At 63.1% G+C, this 15343-nt stretch overlaps 1 protein-coding gene across 1 annotated transcript in view; it reads left to right on the forward strand.

The window, feature by feature from the left end:
• The first annotated feature begins 912 nt into the window (after positions 1-912).
• The window catches only part of UNC93A (unc-93 homolog A), a 48883-nt gene continuing 34452 nt past the window's right edge, over positions 913-15343 (forward strand). Inside the window, exon 1 of the mRNA XM_059942067.1 lies at positions 913-999. Coding sequence (XP_059798050.1) covers positions 913-999 — 87 coding nt within the window. The remainder of the gene's footprint in view (positions 1000-15343) is intronic.

The following is a 15343-nucleotide window of genomic DNA, read 5'->3' on the forward strand; positions in this document are numbered from 1 at the left end:
CAGTTCCTCAGTTGCACTAGCCACGTTTCAAGTGCTCAAAAGCCACGTATAACTAGTGGCTACTGTACTGGATAGTGCAGAAAGTTCTCTTGGACGGCACTGCTGTAAACCTGAAATCCAAAGCCTCCAAAGTCTTCTGAAGCTGTTTCCTGTCTGGTAATGGGTCTAAATTCTAATGATAATTATCACAGCACTGTAGTAGGACAGCATGTAAAAGTGCTTTGCAAATTATAAAGTGTTATATAATTTTTTTTAAATTATTGCAGTGTTGTAAAATCATAGTCTTTGACTTACTAATACTTTGGCCCTTGGATCTTATAATCATGTTAACTCTTTTTCAGAAGTTGAACTATAGATCTTGAAGCTGACATTTATACTTTGTTCTTTAAGACTGAAGTACATTCCAAGTTCTGCACCACTGACAATTTCTCTTAATGAGGAAGGTACCATTTATATGTATGTGTATATATATATATATATATATATATATATATATATATATATATATAAAGATATACACATGTAATACTATGTAATATATATAATTATATAATATATGCGATTATATAATAATATATAATATGAAAAGCACCACTTTCCTATAAGGACCATATCTATCAGAAATCAGTAGAAAAAATTTCCAGTCCATATGAGCTGATAAGAGTCCTAATTTTTGCCCAGTTAGAAAGTGATTACTGTGGGTTCCAGAGAAGGTGAATGAGTAACAGCCCCGGGTGCTTCAGTAACTGTCAAGTTCATTAACGCTCAGCAGCCTTAGTGACTAAATACACGTCTAACTCAGACTCCAAGACAGAACGTGACTTCTAGGTACCGACTGCTTTTCCTGAGCCCTATTTGGTTTCTTTTACGGAACTACAAATCTATTGGTGCTTGAAGCTTTTAGGCAGCACGATGGAAAGAAGCCTGAAGAACATCCTGGTGCTTTCCTTTGGATTTCTACTTCTCTTTACTGCCTACGGAGGTCTGCAGAGTCTGCAGGTAGGTGTGTACAGTTGTCATGTGATCTTACCTTCTGAACGTCTCTGGGACTCCAAGAATTCCCATGGCACAGACAGCGAGGAACGTGGAGTTTCACCCTCCAAAATCCTCTAAAGCAAGCAGTGGTTTTTATGTGCAGCCCCGACTCCCAGTTCAGCGGGATTGCACAACCGTGGGTGTTTGACCCTCGGACAAGGAGAGCTGGTCTTGGGTTAGTGATAAAATCCGCTTTGCCTTTGTGTGGGTAAAAGGAGACACAAGACGAATCACTGTGAATCTGTGGTCAGGGGCAGTAATGAATTCATCAGAGGCCGTGATACCACGTAGATTCCTGCTAGATCTTCCCCCGGGTAGTTCCACATTAAGTCTGATCTTTAACCGTGAACGAAACCCCAAGGAAGCCCCAGGGCTGGTCAGGAAGCAGCCTGTCATCACGCTCTTGTGCCTTCTTCACCAGCTTCATGCTCTGTGGCCTGGGGGCTGCCACACAGTGAAGTATCTGCAAGGTTTCTGATGACAAGTTAGTGTGGTCCTGGAAGGTCTGTCAGTCAGCGACAAGAAGTAGGCGCCTACTGTGTGCACAGAGCTGAACAAGAAAAGCACGTGCAGGGGGCTCAGAATTGGAGGTGCAGGACAAGAGAGGAGAGATTCAAATTTTCTGTCTTCATTGTTACAGTACAAACTCTTTGGACTTGTAGGTTGGCGAGGTAGCTCAGATTCAGCCCTGAATTCCAAGTGCATGTTTTCCTCAATGAAGCCCTATTCAGTCTTTTTTCTGATTAGGGTCACAGAGAATGAAATCATAGCCCATGGTGATTCCCAGAATCAAGTTGAAGGGGGAGCACAGTCTTCTTGCTTGCCAGGATAGCCCACGACTTTGTAGACATTGCTCAGAACGTTGTGATGTTGTAAAATGCTAATGTGTGTGAAACACCTGTTTTGTCATGCTGCCTTGAGCTCACGTTGAACGTAGTGTGTGCTTTCTGGAAGGAGCACTTAGCGAGACCATGGACCCATCAGTGACACTGTCCCTACAGAAGCTTGCCCCACCGGAGGAAGTCCTGCTGTCACCAGGTGGGGCAGCTCCCCTGGGTTCGGGCGTGACTGATGGGGTCAGAATTCTCAGGAAGCGGTTGTGATCTGACAGCTGCAGCTGAATGACAGCAAACTGGCCCCCTTGGAAGCCGGGGGAGGGAGTGGGGGGACCCTAGGAGCTGCCAGGAGTCCCTTCTCTCAGGCTATGACTGTGGGACGCTGAGGTCACACACAACGCAGAAGCCTCACTCAGGAAACTCTCGGAGTCGCATCTGAGTGGAGAGAGCAGTGCAGCTGAGGGGAAGGCACATTGGCCTCCACGTCTTCCCCAGGGCTCCTGGGCTGGGCATTGCTGTCACTGGGGTGGCTTCTTCCTCCTCAGAAGACCGGAGATGTTAGAGAACCAGCCCTCCTACCCTGCCGTGGAGCTATCCCACCCACCACTCCCCCCTGCTCCGTCCCCGCCCTTATCTGGCCGCATTTCCTTGCCCACTGATCCAGGACATGTAAACATGGTTTGACTCTGTCAGTCAGGACTGGCTTCGGAAACAGCAGGTAAGGGCAGGGAGGAGGGACGTGGCCTTAGGGATGGCTGGATCCCAGCCATGTTGAAGGGACCTGCCAGTCTCCATCACTTCCTTCTGCTTCCATCTGCTTGGCTTCATTCTCAGGCCCCAGCGAGGCGGCCAAGGTGGTCATAGGCATCCCCAGAGTGCCAGCCCCGGTCTGGATTCGGTCGTGCACTTGCCCAGGACGCTGACACGCATCTACCGCCTTCCCCACAGCAGACGATCTCCTGTTTATTATTCAGATCTCGGTGTGCATGTCACACTTCCTTCTCCGCCTTCCCGTGCCCTGGGTCCCACGTCTGGCTGAGGCGCCCCGTGTGCACGCCGGGTCCTGTGGCGCACACCACGCGGTGCCTGTGAGCTCCATGAGGCCAGGCCCTCACCACTCCGTCCGTCACCGTATCCCCTGCCTCAGACAGTGCTCAGCACTGGATCCAGTGGGTCCAATCCATTCCCCAGTATGGCGTCTGGGGCTCCTGTTGGTCTAGTCTGGCTGGCTGGCCAGCCTCACCTCACCAGAAGAGCTCAACAGCTGTGACCAAAGCAGCTGAATGCTCCTTGGGGTCCTTCCTCTCAGGATGGGGCCTCTGTAAACACATCCCCTAAACGTCCCTCCTCACCCACACCTCCCGACCTTTCCCTGGTCACCGCCACATCCCGCAGGTCTTGCGAGGCCTTCACTCCTTCCAGAAAGTCTTCTGACGCCTCTGGACTGGACTTCGTGCCCTCCCAGGAGCTCGGCCCCTGAGCTTCCCCCTGCAGCACTCACTGTCACACTGCAGTGGCCGGCTGGAGGCGTCAGTGGCCCTGGAAGTCCTGCCCATCCCCCGCTCCTGGGTGGTGGCCGTTGTCTTTCCCTTTTGTGTCCCAGGAGCCACAGGTAAGCCTCTGTTGGTCAGGGCTTACAGTCATCAGTCGATCGGCTTGCTGAGTGAGTTGAGGGACCGTCCTCGTTGTTTACATACAGGTCACTCCCATGGGCTTCTCCTCGGGCATGGATTTTGCAGGTTGGCTCTCCTAACACATGGAGAGACAGGTATTTGAACATGGTCATTCACTTGAAAAAAAAAGACATTTGGTTTTGAAATTTGGTTCCCACTTTGGAGATTGAAATCCGCCTTCCCTTCCAGCGGTGGGCAGCGGAACTCCATTATAAGTAACAAATGTGCCTCGCCGCCGGCTGGCAGCAGGGCTGTGGGCGGAAAGGAAATTGCAGACCAGAGCGTGCTGCCAGCCTCTCATTAGCACACAAAGAGGCAAGCTCACTAATACATGAGTATTAAGCAAACAAAGGGCCCCGGCTGGACCTGTTCCCACATTGCACACTCCTAGCAACTGGAGTTAGGAGCAGAAATTTCCAGATAACCCCACTTCAGGCAGACTGTTCAACTTCTGTCTTCCAAGCAGACTTTAGAATTGTCATGGGACCAGATGTTCTTCTTCTCAGTTTCAATTAATCAGCAAACATGACTAAGTACCTGTTTGGGGCAAGGCACTGGGTGAGATTCAGAAAAAGCAGAACGTTCCCTGCGCTCAAGACCCCTGGAGACCCTTGGCATGCACTTGAAGAAAGGGCACCATCTGGAAAGAGGATGAGGATGGTCAGAGTATGTTGAGGGGTGGAAAGGGAGAGAAAATCCTGGGGTGAGAACACAGCCTATGCAGTTTGGAGTCTCCAGGAGACAGGAAAGGGATGGGCGGGGAGGGCTTCAGAGAGGCCCCCGGCTGATGGGTGGGATCTTCTGTTGTGTTGTTGGGGGACCAGGCAGGAAGGAACGATAATAGTCCAGGTGTTAAAGTCCTGGCTTTGGGGTCATCTGGACTAATTAGCTGAGTGTATGATCCTACGTGGTGTGTTTCTTCCCCCCGTGGAGGTAGTAACACCTGTCTCAGCCATAAAGGAGAAGGAACGTAAAAGCTCTTATTTCGGTGTCTGCACTTTGTCGACTCTCAAACAGTGGTGGTTTTCTGAGTTTTGGGCTCTGGCTTCTGCAAGGGAAGAGACCCTCTCTGCGAAGTTTTCTCCTCTGGTGCCTGGTCAGTTGTCTGCAGCACAGCAGGGACCCCCTGCACAAGTGACCACAGGGTCGGGCTGAGCTGGATGTGGAAGCCAAGGAAACAGATGGCAGGACCCTTGTGAAAGAAGGTCTGGCTGCGAAGGGAAGCACTTGTCTTCTTCCCCGCCCCCTCCTCTACCCCTCCTCTCCTCCCCCTCCCCCTCTTCTTCCTGCTATTCTTCCTCCCCTCTCCCTCCTCCCCCATCCTCATCCTCCCCCTCCTCGCTTTCCCTCCTCCCCTCCCCCTCCCCCTCCCCTTCCCTCCTTCCCATCCTCCCCCTCCTGTCTCTCCCTCCTCCCCCCCTTCTCCTCCCCCTCCTTTCCCTTTACAAGTAAAATAAATGGAGGAAGCAATCATGCTAATAGGTTTTTCTTTCACAGCAAAAGCCAAATGTCACCGCTGCCATTGCCTTTGCCTGAGCTGGCTCTGGTTACCTATTTGACCCTTTGTTCGCTTCACACCAAGCTATGCTAGGCACCAAGTGACAAATGACAAAAACAAGAATAATGTGCATTGTGTTGACACAGCGTTAAGCTGGAGCTGCTTGCTCTGCCTCAGGCACAGCGGGAACCTTGGTCTCCGCGGAGCCTGGAGACACGCGGCTCCCTGGTTGCCCTGGCACCCCGCCTTCTCAGGGATGAGGCAGCGGCTGCGGGAAGCAGGAAGCGTGGGGATGAGGCAGCGGCTGTGGGAAGCAGGAAGCGTGGGGATGAGGCAGGGGCTGCGGGAAGCAGGAAGCGTGGGGATGAGGCAGCGGCTGCGGGAAGCAGGAAGCGTGGGGATGAGGCAGCGGCTGCGGGAAGCAGGAAGCGTGGGGATGAGGCAGCGGCTGCGGGAAGCAGGAAGCGTGGGGATGAGGCAGGGGCTGCGGGAAGCAGGAAGCGTGGGGATGAGGCAGCGGCTGCGGGAAGCAGGAAGCGTGGGGATGAGGCAGCGGCTGCGGGAAGCAGGAAGCGTGGGGATGAGGCAGCGGCTGCGGGAAGCAGGAAGCGTGGGGATGAGGCAGCGGCTGCGGGAAGCAGGAAGCGTGGGGATGAGGCACGGGCTGCGGGAAGCAGGAAGCGTGGGGATGAGGCAGGGGCTGCGGGAAGCAGGAAGCGTGGGGATGAGGCAGTGGCTGCGGGAAGCAGGAAGCGTGGGGATGAGGCAGCGGCTGCGGGAAGCAGGAAGCGTGGGGATGAGGCAGGGGCTGCGGGAAGCAGGAAACGTGGGGATGAGGCACGGGCTGCGGGAAGCAGGAAGCGTGGGGATGAGGCAGGGGCTGCGGGAAGCAGGAAGCGTGGGGATGAGGCAGCGGCTGCGGGAAGCAGGAAGCGTGGGGATGAGGCAGGGGCTGCGGGAAGCAGGAAACGTGGGGATGAGGCACGGGCTGCGGGAAGCAGGAAGCGTGGGGATGAGGCAGGGGCTGCGGGAAGCAGGAAGCGTGGGGATGAGGCAGCGGCTGCGGGAAGCAGGAAGCGTGGGGATGAGGCAGCGGCTGCGGGAAGCAGGAAGCGTGGGGATGAGGCAGGGGCTGCGGGAAGCAGGAAGCGTGGGGATGAGGCAGCGGCTGCGGGAAGCAGGAAGCGTGGGGATGAGGCAGGGGCTGCGGGAAGCAGGAAGCGTGGGGATGAGGCAGCGGCTGCGGGAAGCAGGAAGCGTGGGGATGAGGCAGCGGCTGCGGGAAGCAGGAAGCGTGGGGATGAGGCAGCGGCTGCGGGAAGCAGGAAGCGCGGGGATGAGGCACGGGCTGCGGGAAGCAGGAAGCGTGGGGATGAGGCAGCGGCTGCGGGAAGCAGGAAGCGTGGGGATGAGGCAGCGGCTGCGGGAAGCAGGAAGCGTGGGGATGAGGCAGGGGCTGCAGGAAGCAGGAAGCGTGGGGATGAGGCAGGGGCTGCGGGAAGCAGGAAGCGTGGGGATGAGGCAGCGGCTGCGGGAAGCAGGAAGCGTGGGGATGAGGCAGCGGCTGCGGGAAGCAGGAAGCGTGGGGATGAGGCAGCGGCTGCGGGAAGCAGGAAGCGTGGGGATGAGGCAGCGGCTGCGGGAAGCAGGAAGCGTGGGGATGAGGCAGCGGCTGCGGGAAGCAGGAAGCGTGGGGATGAGGCAGCGGCTGCGGGAAGCAGGAAGCGTGGGGATGAGGCAGCGGCTGCGGGAAGCAGGAAGCGTGGGGATGAGGCAGCGGCTGCGGGAAGCAGGAAGCGTGGGGATGAGGCAGCGGCTGCGGGAAGCAGGAAGCGTGGGGATGAGGCAGCGGCTGCGGGAAGCAGGAAGCGTGTGGATGAGGCACGGGCTGCGGGAAGCAGGAAGCGTGGGGATGAGGCAGGGGCTGCGGGAAGCAGGAAGCGTGGGGATGAGGCAGGGGCTGCGGGAAGCAGGAAGCGTGGGGATGAGGCAGCGGCTGCGGGAAGCAGGAAGCGTGGGGATGAGGCAGCGGCTGCGGGAAGCAGGAAGCGTGGGGATGAGGCAGCGGCTGCGGGAAGCAGGAAGCGTGGGGATGAGGCAGCGGCTGCGGGAAGCAGGAAGCGTGGGGATGAGGCAGGGGCTGCGGGAAGCAGGAAGCGTGGGGATGAGGCAGCGGCTGTGGGAAGCAGGAAGCGTGGGGATGAGGCACGGGCTGCGGGAAGCAGGAAGCGTGGGGATGAGGCACGGGCTGCGGGAAGCAGGAAGCGTGGGGATGAGGCAGCGGCTGCGGGAAGCAGGAAGCGTGGGGATGAGGCAGCGGCTGCGGGAAGCAGGAAGCGTGGGGATGAGGCAGCGGCTGCGGGAAGCAGGAAGCGTGGGGATGAGGCAGCGGCTGCGGGAAGCAGGAAGCGTGGGGATGAGGCAGCGGCTGCGGGAAGCAGGAAGCGTGGGGATGAGGCAGCGGCTGCGGGAAGCAGGAAGCGTGGGGATGAGGCAGCGGCTGCGGGAAGCAGGAAGCGTGGGGATGAGGCAGCGGCTGCGGGAAGCAGGAAGCGTGGGGATGAGGCAGCGGCTGCGGGAAGCAGGAAGCGTGGGGATGAGGCAGCGGCTGCGGGAAGCAGGAAGCGTGGGGATGAGGCAGCGGCTGCGGGAAGCAGGAAGCGTGGGGATGAGGCAGCGGCTGCGGGAAGCAGGAAGCGTGGGGATGAGGCAGCGGCTGCGGGAAGCAGGAAGCGTGGGGATGAGGCAGCGGCTGCGGGAAGCAGGAAGCGTGGGGATGAGGCAGCGGCTGCGGGAAGCAGGAAGCGTGGGGATGAGGCAGCGGCTGCGGGAAGCAGGAAGCGTGGGGATGAGGCAGCGGCTGCGGGAAGCAGGAAGCGTGGGGATGAGGCAGCGGGCTGCGGGAAGCAGGAAGCGTGGGGATGAGGCAGCGGCTGCGGGAAGCAGGAAGCGTGGGGATGAGGCAGCGGCTGCGGGAAGCAGGAAGCGTGGGGATGAGGCAGCGGCTGCGGGAAGCAGGAAGCGTGGGGATGAGGCAGCGGCTGCGGGAAGCAGGAAGCGTGGGGATGAGGCAGCGGCTGCGGGAAGCAGGAAGCGTGGGGATGAGGCAGCGGCTGCGGGAAGCAGGAAGCGTGGGGATGAGGCAGCGGCTGCGGGAAGCAGGAAGCGTGGGGATGAGGCAGCGGCTGCGGGAAGCAGGAAGCGTGGGGATGAGGCAGCGGCTGCGGGAAGCAGGAAGCGTGGGGATGAGGGCAGCGGCTGCGGGAAGCAGGAAGCGTGGGGATGAGGCAGCGGCTGCGGGAAGCAGGAAGCGTGGGGATGAGGCAGCGGCTGCGGGAAGCAGGAAGCGTGGGGATGAGGCAGCGGCTGCGGGAAGCAGGAAGCGTGGGGATGAGGCAGCGGCTGCGGGAAGCAGGAAGCGTGGGGATGAGGCAGGGGCTGCGGGAAGCAGGAAGCGTGGGGATGAGGCAGCGGCTGCGGGAAGCAGGAAGCGTGGGGATGAGGCACGGGCTGCGGGAAGCAGGAAGCGTGGGATGAGGCAGCGGCTGCGGGAAGCAGGAAGCGTGGGGATGAGGCAGGGGCTGCGGGAAGCAGGAAGCGTGGGGATGAGGCAGGGGCTGCGGGAAGCAGGAAGCGTGGGGATGAGGCAGGGGCTGCGGGAAGCAGGAAGCGTGGGGATGAGGCAGCGGCTGCGGGAAGCAGGAAGCGTGGGGATGAGGCAGCGGCTGCGGGAAGCAGGAAGCGTGGGGATGAGGCAGCGGCTGCGGGAAGCAGGAAGCGTGGGGATGAGGCAGCGGCTGCGGGAAGCAGGAAGCGTGGGGATGAGGCAGCGGCTGCGGGAAGCAGGAAGCGTGGGGATGAGGCAGCGGCTGCGGGAAGCAGGAAGCGTGGGGATGAGGCAGCGGCTGCGGGAAGCAGGAAGCGTGGGGATGAGGCAGCGGCTGCGGGAAGCAGGAAGCGTGGGGATGAGGCACGGGCTGCGGGAAGCAGGAAGCGTGGGGATGAGGCAGGGGCTGCGGGAAGCAGGAAGCGTGGGGATGAGGCAGTGGCTGCGGGAAGCAGGAAGCGTGGGGATGAGGCAGCGGCTGCGGGAAGCAGGAAGCGTGGGGATGAGGCAGGGCTGCGGGAAGCAGGAAACGTGGGGATGAGGCACGGGCTGCGGGAAGCAGGAAGCGTGGGGATGAGGCAGGGGCTGCGGGAAGCAGGAAGCGTGGGGATGAGGCAGCGGCTGCGGGAAGCAGGAAGCGTGGGGATGAGGCAGCGGCTGCGGGAAGCAGGAAGCGTGGGGATGAGGCAGCGGCTGCGGGAAGCAGGAAGCGTGGGGATGAGGCAGCGGCTGCGGGAAGCAGGAAGCGTGGGGATGAGGCAGCGGCTGCGGGAAGCAGGAAGCGTGGGGATGAGGCAGCGGCTGCGGGAAGCAGGAAGCGTGGGGATGAGGCAGCGGCTGCGGGAAGCAGGAAGCGTGGGGATGAGGCACGGGCTGCGGGAAGCAGGAAGCGTGGGGATGAGGCAGGGGCTGCGGGAAGCAGGAAGCGTGGGGATGAGGCAGTGGCTGCGGGAAGCAGGAAGCGTGGGGATGAGGCAGCGGCTGCGGGAAGCAGGAAGCGTGGGGATGAGGCAGGGCTGCGGGAAGCAGGAAGCGTGGGGATGAGGCACGGGCTGCGGGAAGCAGGAAGCGTGGGGATGAGGCAGGGGCTGCGGGAAGCAGGAAGCGTGGGGATGAGGCAGCGGCTGCGGGAAGCAGGAAGCGTGGGGATGAGGCAGGGGCTGCGGGAAGCAGGAAACGTGGGGATGAGGCACGGGCTGCGGGAAGCAGGAAGCGTGGGGATGAGGCAGGGGCTGCGGGAAGCAGGAAGCGTGGGGATGAGGCAGCGGCTGCGGGAAGCAGGAAGCGTGGGGATGAGGCAGCGGCTGCGGGAAGCAGGAAGCGTGGGGATGAGGCAGGGGCTGCGGGAAGCAGGAAGCGTGGGGATGAGGCAGCGGCTGCGGGAAGCAGGAAGCGTGGGGATGAGGCAGGGCTGCGGGAAGCAGGAAGCGTGGGGATGAGGCAGCGGCTGCGGGAAGCAGGAAGCGTGGGGATGAGGCAGCGGCTGCGGGAAGCAGGAAGCGTGGGGATGAGGCAGCGGCTGCGGGAAGCAGGAAGCGTGGGGATGAGGCACGGGCTGCGGGAAGCAGGAAGCGTGGGATGAGGCAGCGGCTGCGGGAAGCAGGAAGCGTGGGGATGAGGCAGCGGCTGCGGGAAGCAGGAAGCGTGGGGATGAGGCAGCGGCTGCAGGAAGCAGGAAGCGTGGGGATGAGGCAGGGGCTGCGGGAAGCAGGAAGCGTGGGGATGAGGCACGGGCTGCGGGAAGCAGGAAGCGTGGGGATGAGGCAGCGGCTGCGGGAAGCAGGAAGCGTGGGGATGAGGCAGGGGCTGCGGGAAGCAGGAAGCGTGGGGATGAGGCAGCGGCTGTGGGAAGCAGGAAGCGTGGGGATGAGGCACGGGCTGCGGGAAGCAGGAAGCGTGGGGATGAGGCAGCGGGCTGCGGGAAGCAGGAAGCGTGGGGATGAGGCAGCGGCTGCGGGAAGCAGGAAGCGTGGGGATGAGGCAGCGGCTGCGGGAAGCAGGAAGCGTGGGGATGAGGCAGCGGCTGCGGGAAGCAGGAAGCGTGGGGATGAGGCAGCGGCTGCGGGAAGCAGGAAGCGTGGGGATGAGGCAGCGGCTGCGGGAAGCAGGAAGCGTGGGGATGAGGCAGCGGCTGCGGGAAGCAGGAAGCGTGGGGATGAGGCAGCGGCTGCGGGAAGCAGGAAGCGTGGGGATGAGGCAGCGGCTGCGGGAAGCAGGAAGCGTGGGGATGAGGCAGCGGCTGCGGGAAGCAGGAAGCGTGGGGATGAGGCAGCGGCTGCGGGAAGCAGGAAGCGTGGGGATGAGGCAGCGGCTGCGGGAAGCAGGAAGCGTGGGGATGAGGCAGCGGCTGCGGGAAGCAGGAAGCGTGGGGATGAGGCAGCGGCTGCGGGAAGCAGGAAGCGTGGGGATGAGGCAGCGGCTGCGGGAAGCAGGAAGCGTGGGGATGAGGCAGGGGCTGCGGGAAGCAGGAAGCGTGGGGATGAGGCAGCGGCTGCGGGAAGCAGGAAGCGTGGGGATGAGGCAGCGGGCTGCGGGAAGCAGGAAGCGTGGGGATGAGGCAGCGGCTGCGGGAAGCAGGAAGCGTGGGGATGAGGCACGGGCTGCGGGAAGCAGGAAGCGTGGGGATGAGGCAGCGGCTGCGGGAAGCAGGAAGCGTGGGGATGAGGCAGGGGCTGCGGGAAGCAGGAAGCGTGGGGATGAGGCAGCGGCTGCGGGAAGCAGGAAGCGTGGGGATGAGGCAGCGGCTGCGGGAAGCAGGAAGCGTGGGGATGAGGCAGCGGCTGCGGGAAGCAGGAAGCGTGGGGATGAGGCAGCGGCTGCGGGAAGCAGGAAGCGTGGGGATGAGGCAGCGGCTGCGGGAAGCAGGAAGCGTGGGGATGAGGCAGCGGCTGCGGGAAGCAGGAAGCGTGGGGATGAGGCAGCGGCTGCGGGAAGCAGGAAGCGTGGGGATGAGGCAGCGGCTGCGGGAAGCAGGAAGCGTGGGGATGAGGCAGCGGCTGCGGGAAGCAGGAAGCGTGGGGATGAGGCAGCGGCTGCGGGAAGCAGGAAGCGTGGGGATGAGGCAGCGGCTGCGGGAAGCAGGAAGCGTGGGGATGAGGCACGGGCTGCGGGAAGCAGGAAGCGTGGGGATGAGGCAGGGCTGCGGGAAGCAGGAAGCGTGGGGATGAGGCAGCGGCTGCGGGAAGCAGGAAGCGTGGGGATGAGGCAGCGGCTGCGGGAAGCAGGAAGCGTGGGGATGAGGCAGCGGCTGCGGGAAGCAGGAAGCGTGGGGATGAGGCACGGGCTGCGGAAGCAGGAAGCGTGGGATGAGGCAGCGGCTGCGGGAAGCAGGAAGCGTGGGGATGAGGCACGGGCTGCGGGAAGCAGGAAGCGTGGGGATGAGGCAGGGGCTGCGGGAAGCAGGAAGCGTGGGGATGAGGCAGGGGCTGCGGGAAGCAGGAAGCGTGGGGATGAGGCAGCGGCTGCGGGAAGCAGGAAGCGTGGGGATGAGGCAGCGGCTGCGGGAAGCAGGAAGCGTGGGGATGAGGCAGCGGCTGCGGGAAGCAGGAAGCGTGGGGATGAGGCAGCGGCTGCGGGAAGCAGGAAGCGTGGGGATGAGGCAGCGGGCTGCGGGAAGCAGGAAGCGTGGGGATGAGGCAGCGGCTGCGGGAAGCAGGAAGCGTGGGGATGAGGCAGCGGCTGCGGGAAGCAGGAAGCGTGGGGATGAGGCAGCGGCTGCGGGAAGCAGGAAGCGTGGGGATGAGGCAGCGGGCTGCGGGAAGCAGGAAGCGTGGGGATGAGGCAGCGGGCTGCGGGAAGCAGGAAGCGTGGGGATGAGGCAGCGGCTGCGGGAAGCAGGAAGCGTGGGGATGAGGCAGCGGCTGCGGGAAGCAGGAAGCGTGGGGATGAGGCAGCGGCTGCGGGAAGCAGGAAGCGTGGGGATGAGGCAGCGGCTGCGGGAAGCAGGAAGCGTGGGGATGAGGCAGCGGCTGCGGGAAGCAGGAAGCGTGGGGATGAGGCAGCGGCTGCGGGAAGCAGGAAGCGTGGGGATGAGGCAGCGGCTGCGGGAAGCAGGAAGCGTGGGGATGAGGCAGCGGCTGCGGGAAGCAGGAAGCGTGGGGATGAGGCAGCGGCTGCGGGAAGCAGGAAGCGTGGGGATGAGGCAGCGGCTGCGGGAAGCAGGAAGCGTGGGGATGAGGCAGCGGCTGCGGGAAGCAGGAAGCGTGGGGATGAGGCAGCGGCTGCGGGAAGCAGGAAGCGTGGGGATGAGGCAGCGGCTGCGGGAAGCAGGAAGCGTGGGGATGAGGCAGCGGGCTGCGGGAAGCAGGAAGCGTGGGGATGAGGCAGCGGCTGCGGGAAGCAGGAAGCGTGGGGATGAGGCAGCGGCTGCGGGAAGCAGGAAGCGTGGGGATGAGGCAGCGGCTGCGGGAAGCAGGAAGCGTGGGGATGAGGCAGCGGGCTGCGGGAAGCAGGAAGCGTGGGGATGAGGCAGCGGCTGCGGGAAGCAGGAAGCGTGGGGATGAGGCAGCGGCTGCGGGAAGCAGGAAGCGTGGGGATGAGGCAGCGGCTGCGGGAAGCAGGAAGCGTGGGGATGAGGCAGCGGCTGCGGGAAGCAGGAAGCGTGGGGATGAGGCAGCGGCTGCGGGAAGCAGGAAGCGTGGGGATGAGGCAGCGGCTGCGGGAAGCAGGAAGCGTGGGGATGAGGCAGCGGCTGCGGGAAGCAGGAAGCGTGGGGATGAGGCAGCGGCTGCGGGAAGCAGGAAGCGTGGGGATGAGGCAGCGGCTGCGGGAAGCAGGAAGCGTGGGGATGAGGCAGCGGCTGCGGGAAGCAGGAAGCGTGGGGATGAGGCAGCGGCTGCGGGAAGCAGGAAGCGTGGGGATGAGGCAGCGGCTGCGGGAAGCAGGAAGCGTGGGGATGAGGCAGCGGCTGCGGGAAGCAGGAAGCGTGGGGATGAGGCAGCGGCTGCGGGAAGCAGGAAGCGTGGGGATGAGGCAGCGGCTGCGGGAAGCAGGAAGCGTGGGGATGAGGCAGCGGCTGCGGGAAGCAGGAAGCGTGGGGATGAGGCAGCGGCTGCGGGAAGCAGGAAGCGTGGGGATGAGGCAGCGGCTGCGGGAAGCAGGAAGCGTGGGGATGAGGCAGCGGCTGCGGGAAGCAGGAAGCGTGGGGATGAGGCAGCGGCTGCGGGAAGCAGGAAGCGTGGGGATGAGGCAGGGGCTGCGGAAGCAGGAAGCGTGGGGATGAGGCAGCGGCTGCGGGAAGCAGGAAGCGTGGGGATGAGGCAGCGGCTGCGGGAAGCAGGAAGCGTGGGGATGAGGCAGCGGCTGCGGGAAGCAGGAAGCGTGGGGATGAGGCAGCGGCTGCGGGAAGCAGGAAGCGTGGGGATGAGGCAGCGGCTGCGGGAAGCAGGAAGCGTGGGGATGAGGCAGCGGCTGCGGGAAGCAGGAAGCGTGGGGATGAGGCAGCGGCTGCGGGAAGCAGGAAGCGTGGGGATGAGGCAGCGGCTGCGGGAAGCAGGAAGCGTGGGGATGAGGCAGCGGCTGCGGGAAGCAGGAAGCGTGGGGATGAGGCAGCGGGCTGCGGGAAGCAGGAAGCGTGGGGATGAGGCAGCGGCTGCGGGAAGCAGGAAGCGTGGGGATGAGGCAGCGGCTGCGGGAAGCAGGAAGCGTGGGGATGAGGCAGCGGCTGCGGGAAGCAGGAAGCGTGGGGATGAGGCAGCGGCTGCGGGAAGCAGGAAGCGTGGGGATGAGGCAGCGGCTGCGGGAAGCAGGAAGCGTGGGGATGAGGCAGCGGGCTGCGGGAAGCAGGAAGCGTGGGGATGAGGCAGCGGCTGCGGGAAGCAGGAAGCGTGGGGATGAGGCAGGGCTGCGGGAAGCAGGAAGCGTGGGGATGAGGCAGCGGGCTGCGGGAAGCAGGAAGCGTGGGGATGAGGCAGGGGCTGCGGGAAGCAGGAAGCGTGGGGATGAGGCAGCGGCTGCGGGAAGCAGGAAGCGTGGGGATGAGGCACGGGCTGCGGGAAGCAGGAAGCGTGGGGATGAGGCAGCGGGCTGCGGGAAGCAGGAAGCGTGGGGATGAGGCAGCGGGCTGCGGGAAGCAGGAAGCGTGGGGATGAGGCAGCGGGCTGCGGGAAGCAGGAAGCGTGGGGATGAGGCAGGGGCTGCGGGAAGCAGGAAGCGTGGGGATGAGGCAGGGCTGCGGGAAGCAGGAAGCGTGGGGATGAGGCAGCGGCTGCGGGAAGCAGGAAGCGTGGGGATGAGGCAGCGGCTGCGGGAAGCAGGAAGCGTGGGATGAGGCAGCGGCTGCGGGAAGCAGGAAGCGTGGGGATGAGGCAGCGGCTGCGGGAAGCAGGAAGCGTGGGGATGAGGCAGGGGCTGCGGGAAGCAGGAAGCGTGGGGATGAGGCAGGGCTGCGGGAAGCAGGAAGCGTGGGGATGAGGCAGCGGCTGCGGGAAGCAGGAAGCGTGGGGATGAGGCAGCGGCTGCGGGAAGCAGGAAGCGTGGGGATGAGGCAGCGGCTGCGGGAAGCAGGAAGCGTGGGGATGAGGCAGCGGCTGCGGGAAGCAGGAAGCGTGGGGATGAGGCAGCGGCTGCGGGAAGCAGGAAGCGTGGGGATGAGGCAGCGGCTGCGGGAAGCAGGAAGCGTGGGGATGAGGCAGCGCTGCGGGAAGCAGGAAGCGTGGGGATGAGGCAGCGGCTGCGGGAAGCAGGAAGCGTGGGG

Source organism: Balaenoptera ricei, chromosome 12 (assembly GCF_028023285.1).
Source record: "Balaenoptera ricei isolate mBalRic1 chromosome 12, mBalRic1.hap2, whole genome shotgun sequence".
Lineage (NCBI taxonomy): Eukaryota > Metazoa > Chordata > Mammalia > Artiodactyla > Balaenopteridae > Balaenoptera > Balaenoptera ricei.